This window comes from Pollicipes pollicipes, unplaced genomic scaffold, assembly GCF_011947565.3.
Source record: "Pollicipes pollicipes isolate AB1234 unplaced genomic scaffold, Ppol_2.1 Scaffold_4002;HRSCAF=4701_pilon_pilon_pilon, whole genome shotgun sequence".
NCBI lineage: Eukaryota > Metazoa > Arthropoda > Thecostraca > Pollicipedomorpha > Pollicipedidae > Pollicipes > Pollicipes pollicipes.
In genome coordinates this window covers 7,458,886-7,476,749 of record NW_023596420.1, presented here as the reverse complement: position 1 = coordinate 7,476,749, position 17,864 = coordinate 7,458,886, and the positions used below count along the sequence as shown (strand labels likewise).

Here is a 17,864-nt window from a genome sequence, read left to right as displayed (position 1 = left end):
CAGCTGACAGCCTTGCTCTGGTAGCCACCGTTTTGACGGCGAATCGAACTCAGCCCACGGACGTCCTTGACGATAAGAATCGAGCAGCCCGGTGCTTCATGTGATGTAGTTTCTCATTATTTGAGATGAGGGGGAGGGGGTGAGAGCAGCAGATGTGGACATCGGGGAGTTCTCTGGTAAAATGGTAGCTTAGTATCACTTTGGATAAAGGTTTTGTGACTATTGAACCTCTGGCTTACCTATTATTTTTTTTATGCACTGAGGCATGTAAGTACCCAGGTGTTGGAAAGAAGCGATGATCCTATCTTAAGTAATGCAGTACAAAATGCATTGACCAGTGTAACCGGGCCTTAACTGGGTCAAGCATGCACAGGGGGTATTTCCTTTGTTATCTATCCCACTAACTTGGGCACGACTGTTCTTAGTCGGCCGAGTACTATTTAAAATTTTAGCTTAGGCTACTTAAGGCATCTGCCCCAAAGCACTTTAAGAAATCGATACTAGTACTAATGGCGGTATCCAACAGCACTAGACAGCACCAGACAACACCAGATAAGCCAGATTTTACCAGACAGCCATGGACTGTGAACAGCAGTCAGAGGTTATGGCACCAGATTACGCCACACAGCACCACACAGACGAGTCATGCTCCAAAGGGATCGGACGCGAACACATAACAGCACCGCAAAACCACGGGAATGAAACAAGCCACCGCACGGCCCCATCTCGTGGCCTCCCGCACAACGCCAGAGGTCACCGGACAGCGGCCGACAGTGGCGACTCGACGCCGGCCGTCCGACCGATCTGCCGAGTCCATCAGCCGCCGCTGGCTGGAGCCCACCGCCATGACTGCAAACTGGCCGCATCAGTGGCGGCCGGCGCTGCTCATCATTTATGCAAATCCACAGCCGCTCTCTCCGGCGGCGCTGCCGGAGCGCAGAGGCTCGGGCGCCGTCGGCGGCTGGCCCGGGAGACGGTCACCACGGCCAGGGAGACGGTCACCGCGGTCAGGGAGACGGTCACCGCGGTCAGGGAGACGGTCACCACGGCCAGGGAGACGATCACCACGGTCAGGGAGACGGTCACCGCGGCCGGGGAGACAGTCACCACGGTCAGGGAGACGGTCACCACGGCCAGGGAGACGATCACCACGGTCAGGGAGACGGTCACCGCGGCCAGGGAGACAGTCACCACGGTCAGGGAGACGGTCACCACGGCCAGGGAGACGATCACCACGGTCAGGGAGACGGTCACCGCGGTCAGGGAGACGGTCACCGCGGCCAGGGAGACGGTCACCACGGCCAGGGAAACGGTCACCGTGGTCAGGGAGACGATCACCACGGTCAGGGAGACGGTTACCACGGCCAGGGAGACGGTCACCACGGCCAGGGAGACGGTCACCACGGTCAGGGAGACGGTCACCGCGGTCAGGGAGACAGTCACCACGGTCAGGGAGACAGTCACCACGGCCAGGGAGACGGTCACCACGGCCAGGGAGACGGTCACCGCGGCCGGGGAGACAGTCACCACGGTCAGGGAGACGGTCACCACGGCCAGGGAGACGGTCACCACGGCCAGGGAGACGGTCACCACGGCCAGGGAGACGGTCACCACGGCCAGGGAAACGGTCACCGTGGTCAGGGAGACGATCACCACGGTCAGGGAGACGGTTACCACGGCCAGGGAGACGGTCACCACGGCCAGGGAGACGGTTACCGTACCGACGGAGACGGTTACCGCGGCCAGGGAGACGGTCACCACTGGTAAAGAGACGGTCACTACGAATAGGGAGGCGGTCACCGCGCTCCAGGAGACGGTCATCGCGCTCTGGGAGATGATAACTGCGACGTGGAGGACAATGATCGTGTTATCAATGTTACTGTTCCGCTAATCAATGCCTTGATTACACCCGTCATGACCTCAGGCCGCAGCGCATCGTCTACCATCTACATCTGCCGTCATACCCGCCTGTGATATCCCGGGCTTTGATCATTACACGGGCGGTGGTCCACGTTCGGTTCACATGTTCAGATACGCGCCCATGTGTGCGTACTGATATCAAAGGTTGGCTCAAGAGTGGTCGGTTTGGCCTGCGGGCAAAATCCTGGCCGACACACACACACACACACACACACACACACACACACACACACACACACACACACACACACACACACACACACACACACACACACACACAACACACACACACACACACACACACACACACACACACACACACACACACACACACACACACACACACACACACACACACACACACACACCACACACACACACACACACACACACACACACACACACACACACACACACACACACACACACACACACACACACACACACACACACACACACACACCACACACACACACACACACCACACACACACACACACACACACACCGGACATGGTCCTGTGACTGAACTGTGACCACCTTCCCATTCCTGCACGCCTCAGCCTGCCCTCGGCGCTTCCTGGCGACACGGCACACGGGATCTGACCGCTGTCCTCCGGGTTTGAGTGTGACCACTGTCCCCACCACACCAGGTCTGACCGCTGTCCTCCGGGTCTGAGTGTGACCACTGTCCCCACCACACCAGGTCTGACCGCTGTCCTCCGGGTCTGAGTGTGACCACTGTCCCCACCACACCGGGTCTGACCTCTGTCCCCACCACACAAGGGTCTGAGTGTGACCACTGTCCCCACCACACCATGTCAGGTCTCCCCACGGCTGGTGGCGCCTCCCTCGGTCCGATCTGATCGGCAGTCAAGAGCCGACGCTGGATCTTGGCGGCAATCACTCGGAAAATATGGAATGTGCAGGCCGAGCCGTGAGGGGGAGGTGGTGCGCACCGAATGGACCGTGGCGCGCGCCGGCCCGGCCGCTGATGCGCTGCGATTTCAGCAGCCATTTATCAGCAGTGAGGGCCGGGTACAGTAGGGTCGGACTGAATACATCCCGCCGGCTGTGGATGGGGCAGTGCACGCCTCCGCACATTTGTAAAATCAGAACACAGCAACATAGGGGATGAGAGTGGTGCATTTGAAATGATTTGATTCCGCACAATTTCAGCTACCTTTTTCTTCCAACAATCATAAATTTCGGGTTTACTTCGGGTTCGGGTCGGGTTCGGGTGACACGCGCATTTGGTTTAACGTTCATAGGTTATTTTTCCCTTTTTGTAGACAGAGCTCGATGTAAAGCGGAGCTGTACAAATGCGACACCGTTTGAGGTTTCAGATATTCTGCTGTACACAGCTGATGGAGATGACTCATGAAAAGAACCATATCGACCTGATTTTGTCTTTCACCATTTAAAACTTGCATCCGGCTAACTACATTGCTTTCGGGCAGCTAGGAGTAGCATCCGCCACAGACAGCATTCACAGGTGGTGACTCCAATATAGTCTCGTGCGTTGCAGCAGAACGCAGGCTATCAAGCCGCATCAGCCTGGGGACTTCACCAGGAAGCATCGTTTAATGAGCACTGAAGACCACTCAACCAAGTCTTAACTGGTTTAACTAAGCTTAGATCATTTTGAAACAGTTCGAAAAAGAACTGGTGCAATGTCACGTTACGTCACAGAGACACACAACGCCATTGTAAGAAGTAGCTCAAAGTCAAAGCATCGTTTGTCTGTGCTCTAAGAAACAACTTTGCGTAGTTTTCCTGATCCATCGTTTTGAATCGATAGTCACGTCAACCAAATTCACGTAGACCGGACTGTCTCAATCACACAATGCCATACCCGATCAGGCCACCAAAGAAGATCATTTCAAGTCTCCTGGTAAGTGTCAAACCACTGTTATTCACCACTGACCAAACCAAACGTCCGTCTGGTTTTCAGTTGAAACACATTGCCCACGACTCACCCTAAGAGTCAGAGCGCTCGCTTGTGATGCAGCAGTGGGAGGCAGGATACAATCGGACTAAAAAAATATAAGCCACCAGAACGATAGGAACGCCAGTAATATTCCAGGTCCAGTACGCTTCCCTTAAAGCCAACTTTTCCCAGTCACGGTCAAAGGTCAATGTCTGGATGTACACCGCACATCCTGAATCCCTCACAAAAAGTATAGATAGGGTTCATCTGGGTTCTTTGCTACATTCGTGCCGGTCAGGCTGGCAGGCCAATTATTTGATTTTTACATAAACGGGTGTGATCAGGAATCTGCATAACAAGCATTTGGAGCAAGCAAAGGCCAGATATCCACGAAATGTCGAGGTTTTCGCATTCTGTTCTTTTATAGGTTTTCTGGTAGTTCCAGCTCCATGCTATTAAGTCGAACAAACATGGAAGGGGATGAGGCGCTGTTAAGAAGAAAGGCGATGATCAGTTTGGGGTTATTAGCATTGTCTTGTCCGAGCGTCTGGTCAAGCTCTATGAGACGGAATATATATGCTGCACCGCAATGCGCCCATGCGTTGCGGAACGAGCTATAGTTTCCAACGAGATCCGCTAGGTGGGCCTGCCCATCGAGAACAGGGGCCTGGGTCTTAGAACGAGGTGCTAAAAATATAGAGCCATCACAGCATACGCAGAGTAAGGCAACTATGATATCTATGTCTACGCACAAGTAGTTTTACTTTATGATTACATTTGCTATCAGAAAGTGATGTTTTCCGACCCACAGCAGCCATTCTAATTTACAGGAGATTGAGTTCGGTTGGTGAAGAAACTGCTGGCAATAATTTTACCTTTTTAAGCATAACGGTCACTTGAACGGTACTTGGGCAGGAAGTACGGGGTAAAGACACTGAATGAATAGTACTTTTTCTATCCCTCGGGAGCTTCGGAGTCCACAGATCGCCACGTCGATGTGGAGCACCGTGTGCAATGGTACATAATGATCTTAAGCTCTGATAGCTCTGACCTGCTTGCTGTTCGAGACCTGTTGGCCATTACATGAAGTAAAAACAAAAGACAAAAACCGAGGTGGACATGCCAACCGTGACCCCGTCACTGCCGGTGCTGAACAGGTGATCACTTTGTGCCAGAACCCTTCGTCTGATCGCTGCTCATCCGCCAGCCTACAGATCTCCAGCGGCAAACAGGCCAATGTCTGTTTGAATCAAGGTCATTTATCTGTCCTTCATGACATCCATTCAATCATAAATGCGACAGCACCCGAAGAAGTCAGCGAAAGGCTAAGCTGTTTTCGAAATAAATGACTTCTCGTCACCGTCATGTCACCGCTTAAGTCCGTGAAAGGAGGGGGAGCTCCCCCCTTCCCCCTGCCCCGGACATCTGCACTTGCCACACATTTCCAGCAACCTTTTTTGGGGTAGTGTGTGTCGTTGTTTTGGTGTTTTTGTCCGCATCCAGCGAGCGGCAGCACGTGGTCTCACCCCGTCCAGGTCCGAAGGTCAGCTCGCTTGCGCGGCACCACCCACAGCATGTGCGTTGTCCTTTGGCATGGGGCTTACGTTTAAGAAAGGTTGGCTTAAGAGACACGCCATATTACTTAACTCTCGTTTAGATTTCATGATCCAAAGTGGCCTAAAAAGAATCCGGTGAACGAACTTCCAGCCCATTAATTCACTGAAGGCGCATCTACGTGGTATTTATTCTGCACCCACTCGTAGAGAAACATGGCACAGAGTGTTGTTCTGCACCCACACAATAGAAGCATTGTACAGAGTAAGAAAGACATGAGCGCAGAGGTGAAAGCAGTTTCAGTCAGCGAGCCGGTGATTTAAAACAGCCAAGAATGCCCTGTGCGGGAGGACAGGTACAGCCGCCATGGGCGGCCGGCTCCACGCGGTAGCAGCGCGTTAAAGAAACCGCCGCTGGATGGCGCTCAGTCGGACTCACGGCACATGTAGTGAGCCGGCGCCGCCCGAAACAGCCCGGGTTTGACTTTGGGAAGACTCGACGCGCGTCGCGAATAGAGCACGCAGTGCACAGGGGATTAGGGGACGTACAGTGCCCTGCAGTTATTCAAGCAGCCTCGGTGGTGTACATGATGCGCCATGTTCCGCCAGTCGAGTATTTTCAGAAGAGGACAAATGTGATCGCTGCGGCGGACACCACTCACTAGCCTGGCTGCGAGGTGCATCACCCCCTGCACCCTGTCTAGTAACATTCGGCCGCCAAACCCCAGATTCCACAGGCGGATAGAGGGTGTGGGAGAAAACGTGAATGTGGACTAGGAGCTTCAAAGCGTTAGCGGTTACGCGGTGCCGCATTTTAAACAGCCATACGAAGGATAAGGAAGCATTCAGGGAAAGATGATTTTCAAGTCATTCGGTTGTTTGTGAAAATAAAGTATCGTTGTCCTTCGCAAGGTATAAGAAAGCACTGTGCAAATGCTCTTAACGGCTTGCTTAGATTTTCTTCAAGGTCCTGAAACGTGTCATTTTGCCCGGCTTGGGTCTGCTGAGGCCTGAGGTGGTGGGCATGGCCCGATTGTCCCTGCCCTGGAACCGCTCTGAATGATGGCAGCTGAGTGAGGACACCTTATTTCCAAAATCAAATTGGGCAACTCACTCAGCTACCACCTCGTGCGCACAATACAGTGGAGAATGGCGTGCTTGTTGCGTTCACCTTCGAGATAGACCTTAAGCAGGACGTCTGAATGTGGCTGAGGCATGATGAGAGGTGACCAGTGAGAGTGACCAGGGCTGCCCGGATAACGCAGTTGCGTGATGAGAGGTGACCGGTGAGAGTGACCAGGACTGCCCGGATAACGCAGTTGCGTGATGAGAGGTGACCAGTGAGAGTGACCAGGGTTGCCCGGATAACGCAGTTGCGTGATGAGAGGTGACCGGTGAGAGTGACCAGGACTGCCCGGATAATGCAGTTGCGTGATGAGAGGTGACCAGTGAGAGTGACCAGGGCTGCCCGGATAACGCAGTTGCGTGATGAGAGGTGACTAGTGAGAGTGACCAGGACTGCCCGGATAACGCAGTTGCATGATGAGAGGTGACCAGTGAGAGTGACCAGGACTGCCCGGATAACGCAGTTGCGTGATGAGAGGTGACCGGTTAGAGTGACCAGGACTGCCCGGATAACGCAGTTGCGTGATGAGAGGTGACCAGTGAGAGTGACCAGGACTGCCCGGATAACGCAGTTGCGTGGAATACCAAACCATTGAGATGTACCCTAAACGACGTCCCAACCAGTTCAGATGATATACCGTCCTCCAGTATTTATCACCTGCATCTCCTACCAGAAACCTGTCCAGGCGTGCTCATGTACTCGAAGTCACGAAAAGACATCATCTTCATCTTCTTCATCACCGGTCTCTGTGTCACCAGGTTACGTGACCAGGTCGAGCGTCAGTCTTAATGTGCAGTGCATTTATCAGTACCTGATGCGGGCGACAAGGAGCTTACATTTCAAGATATTACATCCGTGGCCATTGTAATGTTTTGAAGCGGTCGATAAAGAGATAACGACCTAATGAGTTGTGCGGCGGTCTTCCGAGTCAGTCTCCAGGCTTTGGAACGGTTAATACGCTTACAAACATTCTGTGATAGCAGCTCGCAGGTCGAGATTCTATTAGTTAGAGTCCCTCGAGTCGTACGCGTCGGTTCAATCACTACGAGTTTGAGGAGAGAAGTGAGAGAAGAGAGTCACCATGCCACCGAGAGCGACGGAAGCGGAGCTCCAACACAGTGAGCGTCCAATGAGTGGCCAAGAACCCAATGAGTCCTTTCCCAGTGGTGGAGACACGTGACTGAGATGGTATTTAGTGTGTTTGGCTTTGAGACTCTCATTCTCGGAGTTAGGCAATGCTTGTTTTGCTTACCTGCGACCTGTACAGAAGCGTCTGTGAATGTGGTTTATATCGCCTGTGAAGTCGTCAGCCCCATGGGAGGACTAATTGGAATACCACGGGGCCAAATATTGCAACCTTCAGCGTCTATTTATGGCTGATGCTAGATGCATATTTGTGAGACACATTAGCTTATTAAGTAGAATTTCAATCATCAACGCGGAACGTCTTCGACTTTAGACATCACTGAATGTGTACCGACGTTGTAAACATTTTTCAATATATTACAAATATTAAACATCGCGCGCTCATTATTAACACTTCCTCTATTTCTTGTGCTAAGACTGGCATCTGTAATTGCGGAACATCCCTTCGATGTCAGGTAAATAGCACATGACATAAACGCATCTTCACGCGTACGAGAAATAAATTTAAGTGATGAGACATGAGGAAACTGCATACATCATTTCCAAAAGGGATACACACAAGACAACTGCGTAGTGCATTGCATGATATGCTATGAAGAGACATGTGCGGTTTAGGTGAGAATTCTGCTAAGTGAAGGCATGGATTTAGGATTGCTCCATGGTTTGGATTTGACTGGATCGGGATATTCCCTAGGATCGGGTTGGATTTGGCCAGCGCCCAGCGCAAACCGATTGGATTTGGTCAGCGCCCAGCGCAAACCGACTGAAACAGGCTGCAAATATCAGAGTAGACTAAACAAAGACGCAATGTAGCCACACATTTGACCCTTCATGTCAAAGCGGGTTGGAAAGAGACGGCCTTAAACAAACAAATTTTGAAGGGCAATATCTTTACTTTTGCGTAATGCACCGACATGGATTAGGAGTTTGTGGAAAGGCGGATGGGTTGTTGGATTAGACTAGCTTCTGAACATTCAACCCACGAAGAGCTAGCTCTACACCATACCACGCAAGACCGGCACACCTGGGCTGTTACAGGTGCCGTTGGGCGTTGCTGAGACAAAGAGCTGTCGCCTTCTTTTGATTCGGTAAAAATAAGGTCAACTAGCATGCTATCACATCTATCCTTCTTGTCGACTCGGTGGAAATAAGCATGATGCTGAAGCCACCAAGGTTATGTGATAAGCATCAGACCATGTGCATGCCATTCTGCCGCGGACGCGACGGGTCCTCGGGGAGGGCGAGGGGGGGAGTTGGTTCAGTTCGCCTCGTTTCTTCCCACGTAGAGCCATGGACAGTAAGTTCCAAGTAGGGCCGGCGTTAGGGCCGGCTTCAAATTTCGCCACGTGTGAGGCGGCTTTCTGTCTGTTCCTGTGATCCGTCGGCCCTGACTCTCGCTCGGTCGACAAAAGCGTGATGCATACTCAACGTCAAGCTAGGCGAGAAACGACTCCGGTTTGTGCTGCCATCTTTTGGATAGATATTGAACTACCTTTCCCGAGCGTCTCGTGGATCTCGCTGACCACGGAGATCCCTCGCCGTTTTGGCGGAGAACTAATTTACAGGGTATCGGTGACGGTGACGGGGTGATAGCACTCGTAATTTGCTCCTGGCAGGGGTGGCCTGCGGCTGGTGGCAGTGGTCGCTCAAAATCAGATGAGGTCAGAGTGCGCGGCGGGCCGTGCCGAGCATCGCGGCAGGTTAAACTTCCGCCACCGAATTCCACCATTGAACTGGAATTTCGCGATCAGATGGTGGACTTAAGGCTCTCACAAGCAAATGCTGTTCAGTGGGTACTGTAACCACAGAAATACCCCGAATCAAAATGTTGGACTACATTCATTAAAAAATTGAACGTATATTAGTCTGGTCTGACAAAATATGTCGTTCATCCAGATAACTAAGCTTCCGGCGATTGGGACTTTATGCCGAACATAAGCGAAATCAACACCTCAGATAATACTGTTTAAATGAAGATATTAAGCACACCTTGAAACATGTCACTAAATACCTAACATGTCCCGCCGTACCCATAGTGAAGAGTAGCGCACCTAGAAGCGTTGGGCATGCTAAAAAGAATACTCCAACACATGCCAGAATCTTCGTTTAACCAGTGCCTGTTCGTACGCTAAAAGTTCCTTATTCTTAGCAGGCGAACTCGCAATGCCCAAAACCATAATGTTTAAGAAGGAGCGAACTCACGATGCTTATTGTCTGTCTTATCTCCATCAAGCATATGTAAGCTCTGGGCCAGAAGTCGGAAAAGCACAGTCCATCTATTAAAATCATTTCGGTTGGAATGCCGGTTGTCAAAATCATGATCCATAACCTGTCACACCGTTGCGCTTGTATGGCAGCGAAGTGTTCAACGTATGCGGCACCGGTGCAAAGGAAACGTGCATTCCGAAAAAAACGGTACCCACCGAAATCACTTTCTGTCCGTCGCTTATTTCTGGGGCCTACTTCACTGATAAAACAAAGCGCCAGCCTAAACTGCGATTTAGCGAACACCTACACGACATCAAAGACCGCTAATGGTACCGGCTTTAGAGATCCAAGGACACTAAGTATACCTCTAAATAGATCAAAACAAAACCCCCCTGACATTTCGTGCTTCCACCTGGCGGCCCCTCGACGGCGCATTGATGCAGCAGCTCTCCAGGCTACTCAATCATAGATCCGACAGAGGAAGTTGGGCTCGTACCCTCACTATGGCCCTAGCTATTTAGCGAAAGCGTTGTCATTTCACTGTCATTGCCAAACATTGTCTTTTCTACGCTATCGAAGCTGCCTACGCGCGTTCGGTGCCATAAACGATGTGATCTCAGCAGTTCTATATTTAATCATTTAAATATTGACGACGCTCAGAGCGCGGCCAATATAATCGTTATATTGGCGTTATCGTTATCGTTATAATCGTTATCTAGCATCAGAACGTCGCTTAACCCATTCCTCCTGGCATATTGAAGACAGTCGCCTCAATATAAGACCTTTCAATTCATAACGTCGGAGAAAAGTAGGAGGCAAAGCCTTTTCGTCCTTGTGTCGTATGTTGTTACCCATTGTCATTGCACGAATATTCACAGCTGCCGTTACTTGGTGTGTTTAAATATATTTTGCTTCCCCAAATATCAGCGAAACTCTATTTTACCCTGGAGACCTGACTGCTGAAGCCATGATAGTTCTGAAAGTGTGCACGTGTGAGAGGATATCACGACCAGCACGCGCATAGTTGTTCCCATCGTCGCTCATCACGCCCACATCTTGATAACTATTGCCATTTTGTGTATCTTTGCTTTCGCGACATACCTTAATGTGTGTTTTTCACGTCTCCTCCTACTAACATTGTCAGGAAAATGCATGATACCTTCATACCTGATCGAGCTTGCTTGTATGACGGTATCGAAATAAAACTATGTCTGTGATCAAGATCTTGCGATTCAAAGGTAACTGCATCTGTAAGCAGCCTTTTGCCAGTTGCATAGTTCACTTAGCGTTTACCCGATTTTGTAGTCAACCTTTCCAGAACAGATCGGCAGAAAACAAGAAAGATCAGCAGGGCCGGTCGCCGGAGATGGAAGTTTAACGTAGTTCTTAGAAACGTCTCCTGCCTTCATGCTTTCTACAGACGTGATATCTCTATTAATGGCCCTCTTCGCCCGGGACAGGTTAGAAATAAGAGGGATTATTGTAAAATAATTACATTATCAAACAGAAGCCTACCTATACGATGTCTTCACGTGTCATTGAGTTATGATCTTTAATTTTGTTTTTAGTTGAACTCCAGAGACTATAAATGTTTTTTTGTTGATATTACGTTTATTGCTATTGTTTTCGACGCATACCGAGCAGTGCACGTATCAATTTGCTGCTATCTAATTCATCAATGATAGATGGAGTTGAAACCGGAAAAACCACACGTGCATTTGGCAATGATAGCATATCTGGGACTAAAAACTCTGCAAATATGAAGGCCATTGAAAAGGAGTAAAAGAACTTGGCGCAGCTTCAGAGTAACTGTAAGATTCACATCATCACCCTGGGCCCTTAGACGTTTGCAACAATCTCTGGGCAGCGTCAAGCCGATGGTAGCGTATGAAATAACCGGTAGTCGGCAATTTAAAGAATGGTATATTTCTCTAACAAAAAACACATGCTACTTTGGCTCAAAATCTTTCTGTGCTCTCACCATGATACTCAAATCACACTGCCTGTGCACGCCAGGTGAGGAATGTTTGGTAGGCCTACATTATGCACAGCCTCCATTCCAGAAATGTTGGCTTCACACAGATTGTTTCCGAATCAAACACACCCTTTTAACAGATACGTTTATTCTATGTAGTCGGTACATTGAATGCACATCGAAAAATATAAATTAAGGAACAGTAGGTGGCTGTGACTGCCCGACTCACAGCGAGCACTGTTGTACCTACACAAGTCCAGCTCAGGCATGTTCGTACATACGTAGACAAATATGTACGTTTGTGAGGGGAGTTCGTGTGCACACGATTTATATAACAGTAGTACTCACAGGGTCCATGGGTTAATAGATGCTGATGTCAGACAAGATGGCGTCGAGACGCAATAATGAGTCGCTCTCTTACATTGGTTGGCCTTTCCCTCTGCCATCCGCTGGAGAAAGCCACTGAAAGTCCGACTTGTCGGTTCATAAATAAATAAGGTACGTTCCCCGGAAGAGTAGAGAATGGAAACAAAAATAAACGACGTCTTTAAAGGGGTGAAATTAAAACGATCTCTTTTTGGGATGTGACCTCCAACGGATTCCATCAAGACAGAAAACCTTTCTCACGCATTTAGAACACAAGAAGCAGTGTTGGAAACAAACGACTCGGAAGCAAACCAAACGTCGATTACAGCACGTCTTTGGCATAGAACTGCTTAGGTGCAATTGGCTGAATACAGAAGCCTCGAGGTCTCATGACGTCTTGGTGAGAAAACAGCAGACTTTCTTAGAAATATCACGTCGTTTTAGAGCTATGGAATGGAGCGGCCAAAAGCCAGGCGTTACGGCGGCGATCGCAGATGCATCTCCCTGGAAGCGCAGTCCAATAGTTCACATGTGTGATCCAAAACAGAGTCAGTCAGATGCAGTGCTTTCTTTCTATGTATCGACTGGCGTGGCATCTGCGGCCAGGCCTGAAAACTTTCAGCCGCACAACGATGACGAGGAGATACCGGACAGCCCCACGCGCTCTCACAGTTCGCATCGCAACCCAGCCTCCAGCTCACACTTAACACAGAAAAACCGATACAGACAGCGCACTTCGCTGGCGACGCAGAACACAAAACTGACCAGATCGCGCCGTGCGTGGAGCGGATAGAGAGCCTGCCTCGGACTTCTCGCAGACGGTAGCACGCTCACCTACGCTGTAACCCGGGTCCCCTCCGCCCCGACCCCGGCGATCCCGTGACCCAGGACAGGCGTCTGTCCGAACTGACGGAACACTCCTGGCCCAGGGCAGCAGCTGGCTCGCTCAGTCCCCAGGCCCGAATGGTCTGAGGACCAGGGCCGAACTCCCGCCTCCTCAGACCAGTGACTGTGACCTAGGGTCGGCCCGCCCTGCCCCAGGACCGGCCGACCTGCGGCGTCTGACCCGGCGAGGGCGCGCGGTGACCTGGGGTGGTGCAGCGGCCGCGCCGCCCGCCGTGACTAGGTTCAGCCCCGCCACCCGCCCCGGCCCGTGGGACCGCCCGCATCTCAAGCCAAACCACCAGCCCCGCCGCCCGGCACCTGAACACGACGGAGCGGGTGGGTACGTGTGAGGACGGTGGACGGCAGGAGACAGCCCGCAGGCGGGACACTCACTGGATGCCGGATACCGGATCTCGCCACTCGCGTCATCGAAGATATCGGAACACTAAATCTAAAAGTGATACGGCTTTGGTCCTGCCAGCAATATCTGCTCACCGCCTTTGTGACCTGATTCGCTCTCCTGACCTCGGCTCGCGCGCGGAGACGCCCCTATTTGGTTTGTGCAGTGACCTCACAGACGGGTCCCTAATACTGAAGAGAATATTGTACTTTACCAGCACGCACGCACACAACTGGATTATGTCATTTCACTAATTAACATCGTCCCGCCGATGATTGCACTAGAGCCGGTACAAAACAGCGATCACCGAGCGCCGGTGTGACGTCACAGCCGCGGCGCGCTCCGATTGGCTGGAGTCAGTGGCCGGGCAGCACGGGCGGCAGCAGCCCCGTCTTATTGTTCTGGCTCACCACACACTTGCGCATGTGTTTTTCGAGCGTGGACGCCACCGAGAAGGGCATGTTACAGAAGCGGCACTGGTACACGTCCTTGCCCATGCGGCCGTGCGTCTTCATGTGCCGCGTCAGCTTGCTGCTCTGCGCGCAGGCGTAGTTGCACATGCTGCAGTGGTACGGCTTCTCGCCCGTGTGTGAGCGCCGGTGCACCGTCAGGTTGGAGCAGTTTTTGAACACCTTGCCGCAGAACTCGCACGTGTCGCGCCGGCTGCGCTCCCGCTTCGGCGAGGGCGAGCACGACTCGAGTCCGATGCGGCCGGAGGGCTTGAGCGCGAACGGCTGGTGGAGGCCGCGCGGCGCCGCCTTGAGCGCGCCGTCGGACGCCGCCTTCGCCTGGCGCAGGAAGTCGGGCGGCGCGCGCGGCGGGAAGGCGAAATCGCGTGGCAGCGCCATCGGCGGCAGCCACAGACCCGGGAAGAGGCCCGGGTCGGGCTCGCGGCCACCCAGATCGAGCTTGAGACGGCGCGCCGGGTCGAACGCCGCCTCGAACGAGCCGAGGAGGGAGCCGCGACTGAGATCGAGCGCCGGCTGCTGCGCCAGCAGGCTGCCCCCGAACTCATCGCGCACCTTGATCGTGCTTCCCTCCAGCGGCGTACCGTTCGCGCGGCCTCCGCGCTCGATTCGCGCTTCCGGGTCGCGGGTCTCGCCGTCACCCGCCTCGCCGTCGCGCGCTTCGCTGTCGCGCACCTCGCTGTCGCGCGCTTCGCTGTCGCGCGCCTCGCTGTCGCGCGCCTCGCTGTCGCGCGCTTCGCTGTCGCGCGCTTCGCTGTCGCGGGCATCGCTGTCGTGCGCGTCGCTGTCGTGCGCTTCGCTGTCGCGCGCTTCGCTGTCGCGAGTCTCGCTATCGTGCGCTTCGCTGTCGCCTTCGCCGTCGCTGTGGTCGCTGTCGCTCGTGGGCTCCTCCTCCTTGCCCGACTCGCGCAGCGCCTGCTTGTAGGCGTCCCGGTAGGCGTTGATGTTGGAAAGTCCAAATTTGTCCATCAGTTCTCCAACCAGCGATGATTTTTCCGACGATGGCGTCGGCGGCAGGTGACTGGGCGTGAGCGGGGCAGGCACCGGCGTGGAGGCCGCCGATTTGGTGGAGAGGTCCTCTGGCCCGTCAGCCTCGGCCGTTTCGGAAGTGTCCTCGTCGTCCTCGTCCAGCAGGTCGTCCTCGTCGTCCTCCTGCACGCTGACGTCGTCCTCTTCCTTGACATCATCGCTGGCCTGCGAGTTTTTTTCCACACTGACTTCGAGTTCCTTCATGTGAGTCTTCATGTGACGCTTCAGCTTAGAGCTTTGCGTGCAGGCGTGACTGCAGATCTTGCACTTGTACGGCTTCTCGCCCGTGTGGATGCGCCGGTGCACGATCAGGTTGCTCTGGAAGCGGAAGATCTTGTGGCAATGTTCGCAGGCACGCGGACGCTCCTTGCGCGCCGGTTTGGCCAGGCCGGGCCGGGCGGGCACTGGTGGTGGGGTGCGCCCCACCGGTCCCGGACTGGACGTGCTGGGGCCGGCCGGCGCGCCGAACGGCCCCGGCGAGAGGCGAGCCCGCTTGCTGGACGGAGCCAGCAGCTCGCTCGGCGGCAGCGAGGCGCCGGCCAGCTGCCGCAGCCGCTGCGAGTAGAAGTCGAGCGGTTCCATGGGCAGTGGCAGCGGCGGCCGCGGGCGCGGCCCCAGCTCGAACGGCGCCATCGCCAGCGGCGGGTTCAGCCTGAACTGCTCCGAGATGATATTTTCCATGCGGAAGTCGTGACTAGACGGCCGGCCGAACGGCGCGTTGAGCATGGAGGGGAACGGCTTGTCGCCGAGCGGCATGCGCATGAACGGCAGGTCGAAGGAGGTCGTCGGGCACGAGGTGGGCGCCAGGCGGACCGAGGTGGGTGGCGCCGCAGGCGGCGGCGGCGGCGGCGGGGGCGGCGGCGGACGCACTGAGACTGGGACCGCGCCGCTCGCCGCCGCCAGCCGGCCGGCCACCGGCGACGCTGGACGCGGCGACGGCGAGCGGCGGCGCGGCGGCGAGAGGTGGCGCGGCAGCGGCGAGACATGGCGCGGCGGCGGCGACAAACGGCGCGGCGGCGGCGACGGAGTCGGCGATGCGCGCGCCGGCGTCGGTCGGTTGACGTAGATGTTGACGCCGTGGTCCTCCTGGACGTGCTGCAGCAGCGTCCAAGCCGACTCAAAGCTGTTCTTGCACGTGAAGCAGACGTAGCTCCCAGGCTCTGGAACACATAAAAGAAAGCGTCAAAGACCAATAAGTGACAAATGACTCCATAAAGCATAACCGGATGGTGTATGCATTCACGCCATCGGGACATTCTCATACAGCTCAGCACGCTGCAATATCATGTGACAGGTGATAATTCTAGGAATTCCAACAATAACAATAGCGCTGAAACTTTGCCATCCAAAGCCAGCTCATCACTACCAGCCGGGAAGCGCCTCCCAGTCCCGTTGCGGGGGCAGACTGCGAGCCCCCACGTTAAGCCTGTACCTGGCTGGCCGGCGGGGCCGCCAGCCCAGGCCCGGCGCCCCGCCGCCGCCGTTTTTACTCGGCTGCTGAGAGGCGCGGCCGGCGTCACCGACCGCGGGCTGCAGCGCGCGGCCATTCCCTTGCGCTGCTAATGAATCAATACACCACGGGGCGACGTCGACGGCGCCGCGGCCGCCGGTGGCGCGCATAATCAAATAGCCGACATTGGAGCCGCGCCGGCGGTCAGGCGCACCACAGCGGGCGGCGGCGGCCTGAAGCGCCGCCAGGTGGCGCCGGCACCGGGGGTGACGTCAGACGTCAGAGGTCAGGACGCGACGGCGACCTGAAGCGCCGCCAGATGGCGCCGGCACCGGGGGTGACGTCAGACGTCAGCGGTTAGGCGCACCACAGCGGGCGGCGGCGGCCTGAAGCGCCGCCAGGTGGCGCCGGCACCGGGGGTGACGTCAAACGTCAGCGGTCAGGCGCACCACAGCGGGCGGCGGTGGCCTGAAGCGCGCCAGGTGGCGCCGGTACCGGGGGTGACGTCAGACGTCAGCGGTCAGGCGCATCACAGCGGGCGGCGACGGCCTGAAGCACGCCTGGTGGCGCCGGCACCGGGGGTGACGTCAGACGTCAGCGGTCAGGCGCACCACAGCGGGCGGCGGCGACCTGAAGCGCGTCAGGTGACGCCGGCGCCGGGGGTGACGTCAGACGTCAGCGGTCAGGCGCACCACAGCGGGCGGCGACGGCCTGAAGCGCCGCCAGGTGGCGTCGGCACCGGGGGTGACGTCAGACGTCAGCGGTCAGGACGCGACGGCGACCTGAAGCGCCGCCAGATGGCGCCGGCACCGGGGGTGACGCCAGACGTCAGCGGTTAGGACGCGGCGGCGGGCTGATGAGCCGCCAGGTGGCGCTGGCGTGGTGGGTGACGTCAGACGTCAATGGTCAGGACACGGCGACAGGGGGAGGCTGCGCAGGGGTCGAGGAGGCAGAGTGCCCAGAATGGGTGGTCAGTGCAAGGGGCAAGTTGTCAGACTGTTTGGGAAAAGGCGGTGGAGAAAAACAAATTGAGAAACGGCGCCAGAAACACAAGAGAGGCGAGCCAGGCAGGTGTCCCGAAACGAGCCAGGCAGTGATCCCGGAATGAGCCAGGCCAGTATCCCGGAACGTACCGTCGAGCTCATGGAAAGAATCGACCGACCAATCGATGCCACTCGTGAAAACGCTACAGCGACGGGCTCAACGAGACACCTCCGCGCGACCGAACCGAAACATCGGAACGGCGGCCGGAACAGCCGCAGACGAGCGGCGGGATTCTCTGGAGCATGCCGAGAGCGTGGCGTCAACCGACACGTGACGGCCCGTTAGAGCCACGCCGACGACACGGCGGCACGGCACGTTGGCAGCCGAGGAGAACAGCTGGCGCGGGCCGTGCCAAACGAGCGCAA

The 17,864-nt window shown here is 55.0% G+C and overlaps 1 protein-coding gene across 1 annotated transcript in view; it reads right to left on the bottom strand.

The window, feature by feature from the left end:
- Positions 1-11,989: 11,989 nt before the first annotated feature.
- LOC119093476 (B-cell lymphoma/leukemia 11B) overlaps positions 11,990-17,864 on the bottom strand; it is a 50,922-nt gene continuing 45,047 nt past the window's right edge. Inside the window, exons 4-5 of the mRNA XM_037216431.1 lie at positions 15,990-16,165; positions 11,990-15,866 (exon numbers count right to left, since the gene is read on the bottom strand). Of these exons, the coding sequence (XP_037072326.1) occupies positions 13,866-15,866; positions 15,990-16,165 (2,177 nt within the window). The 3' untranslated portion in view covers positions 11,990-13,865. The remainder of the gene's footprint in view (positions 15,867-15,989; positions 16,166-17,864) is intronic.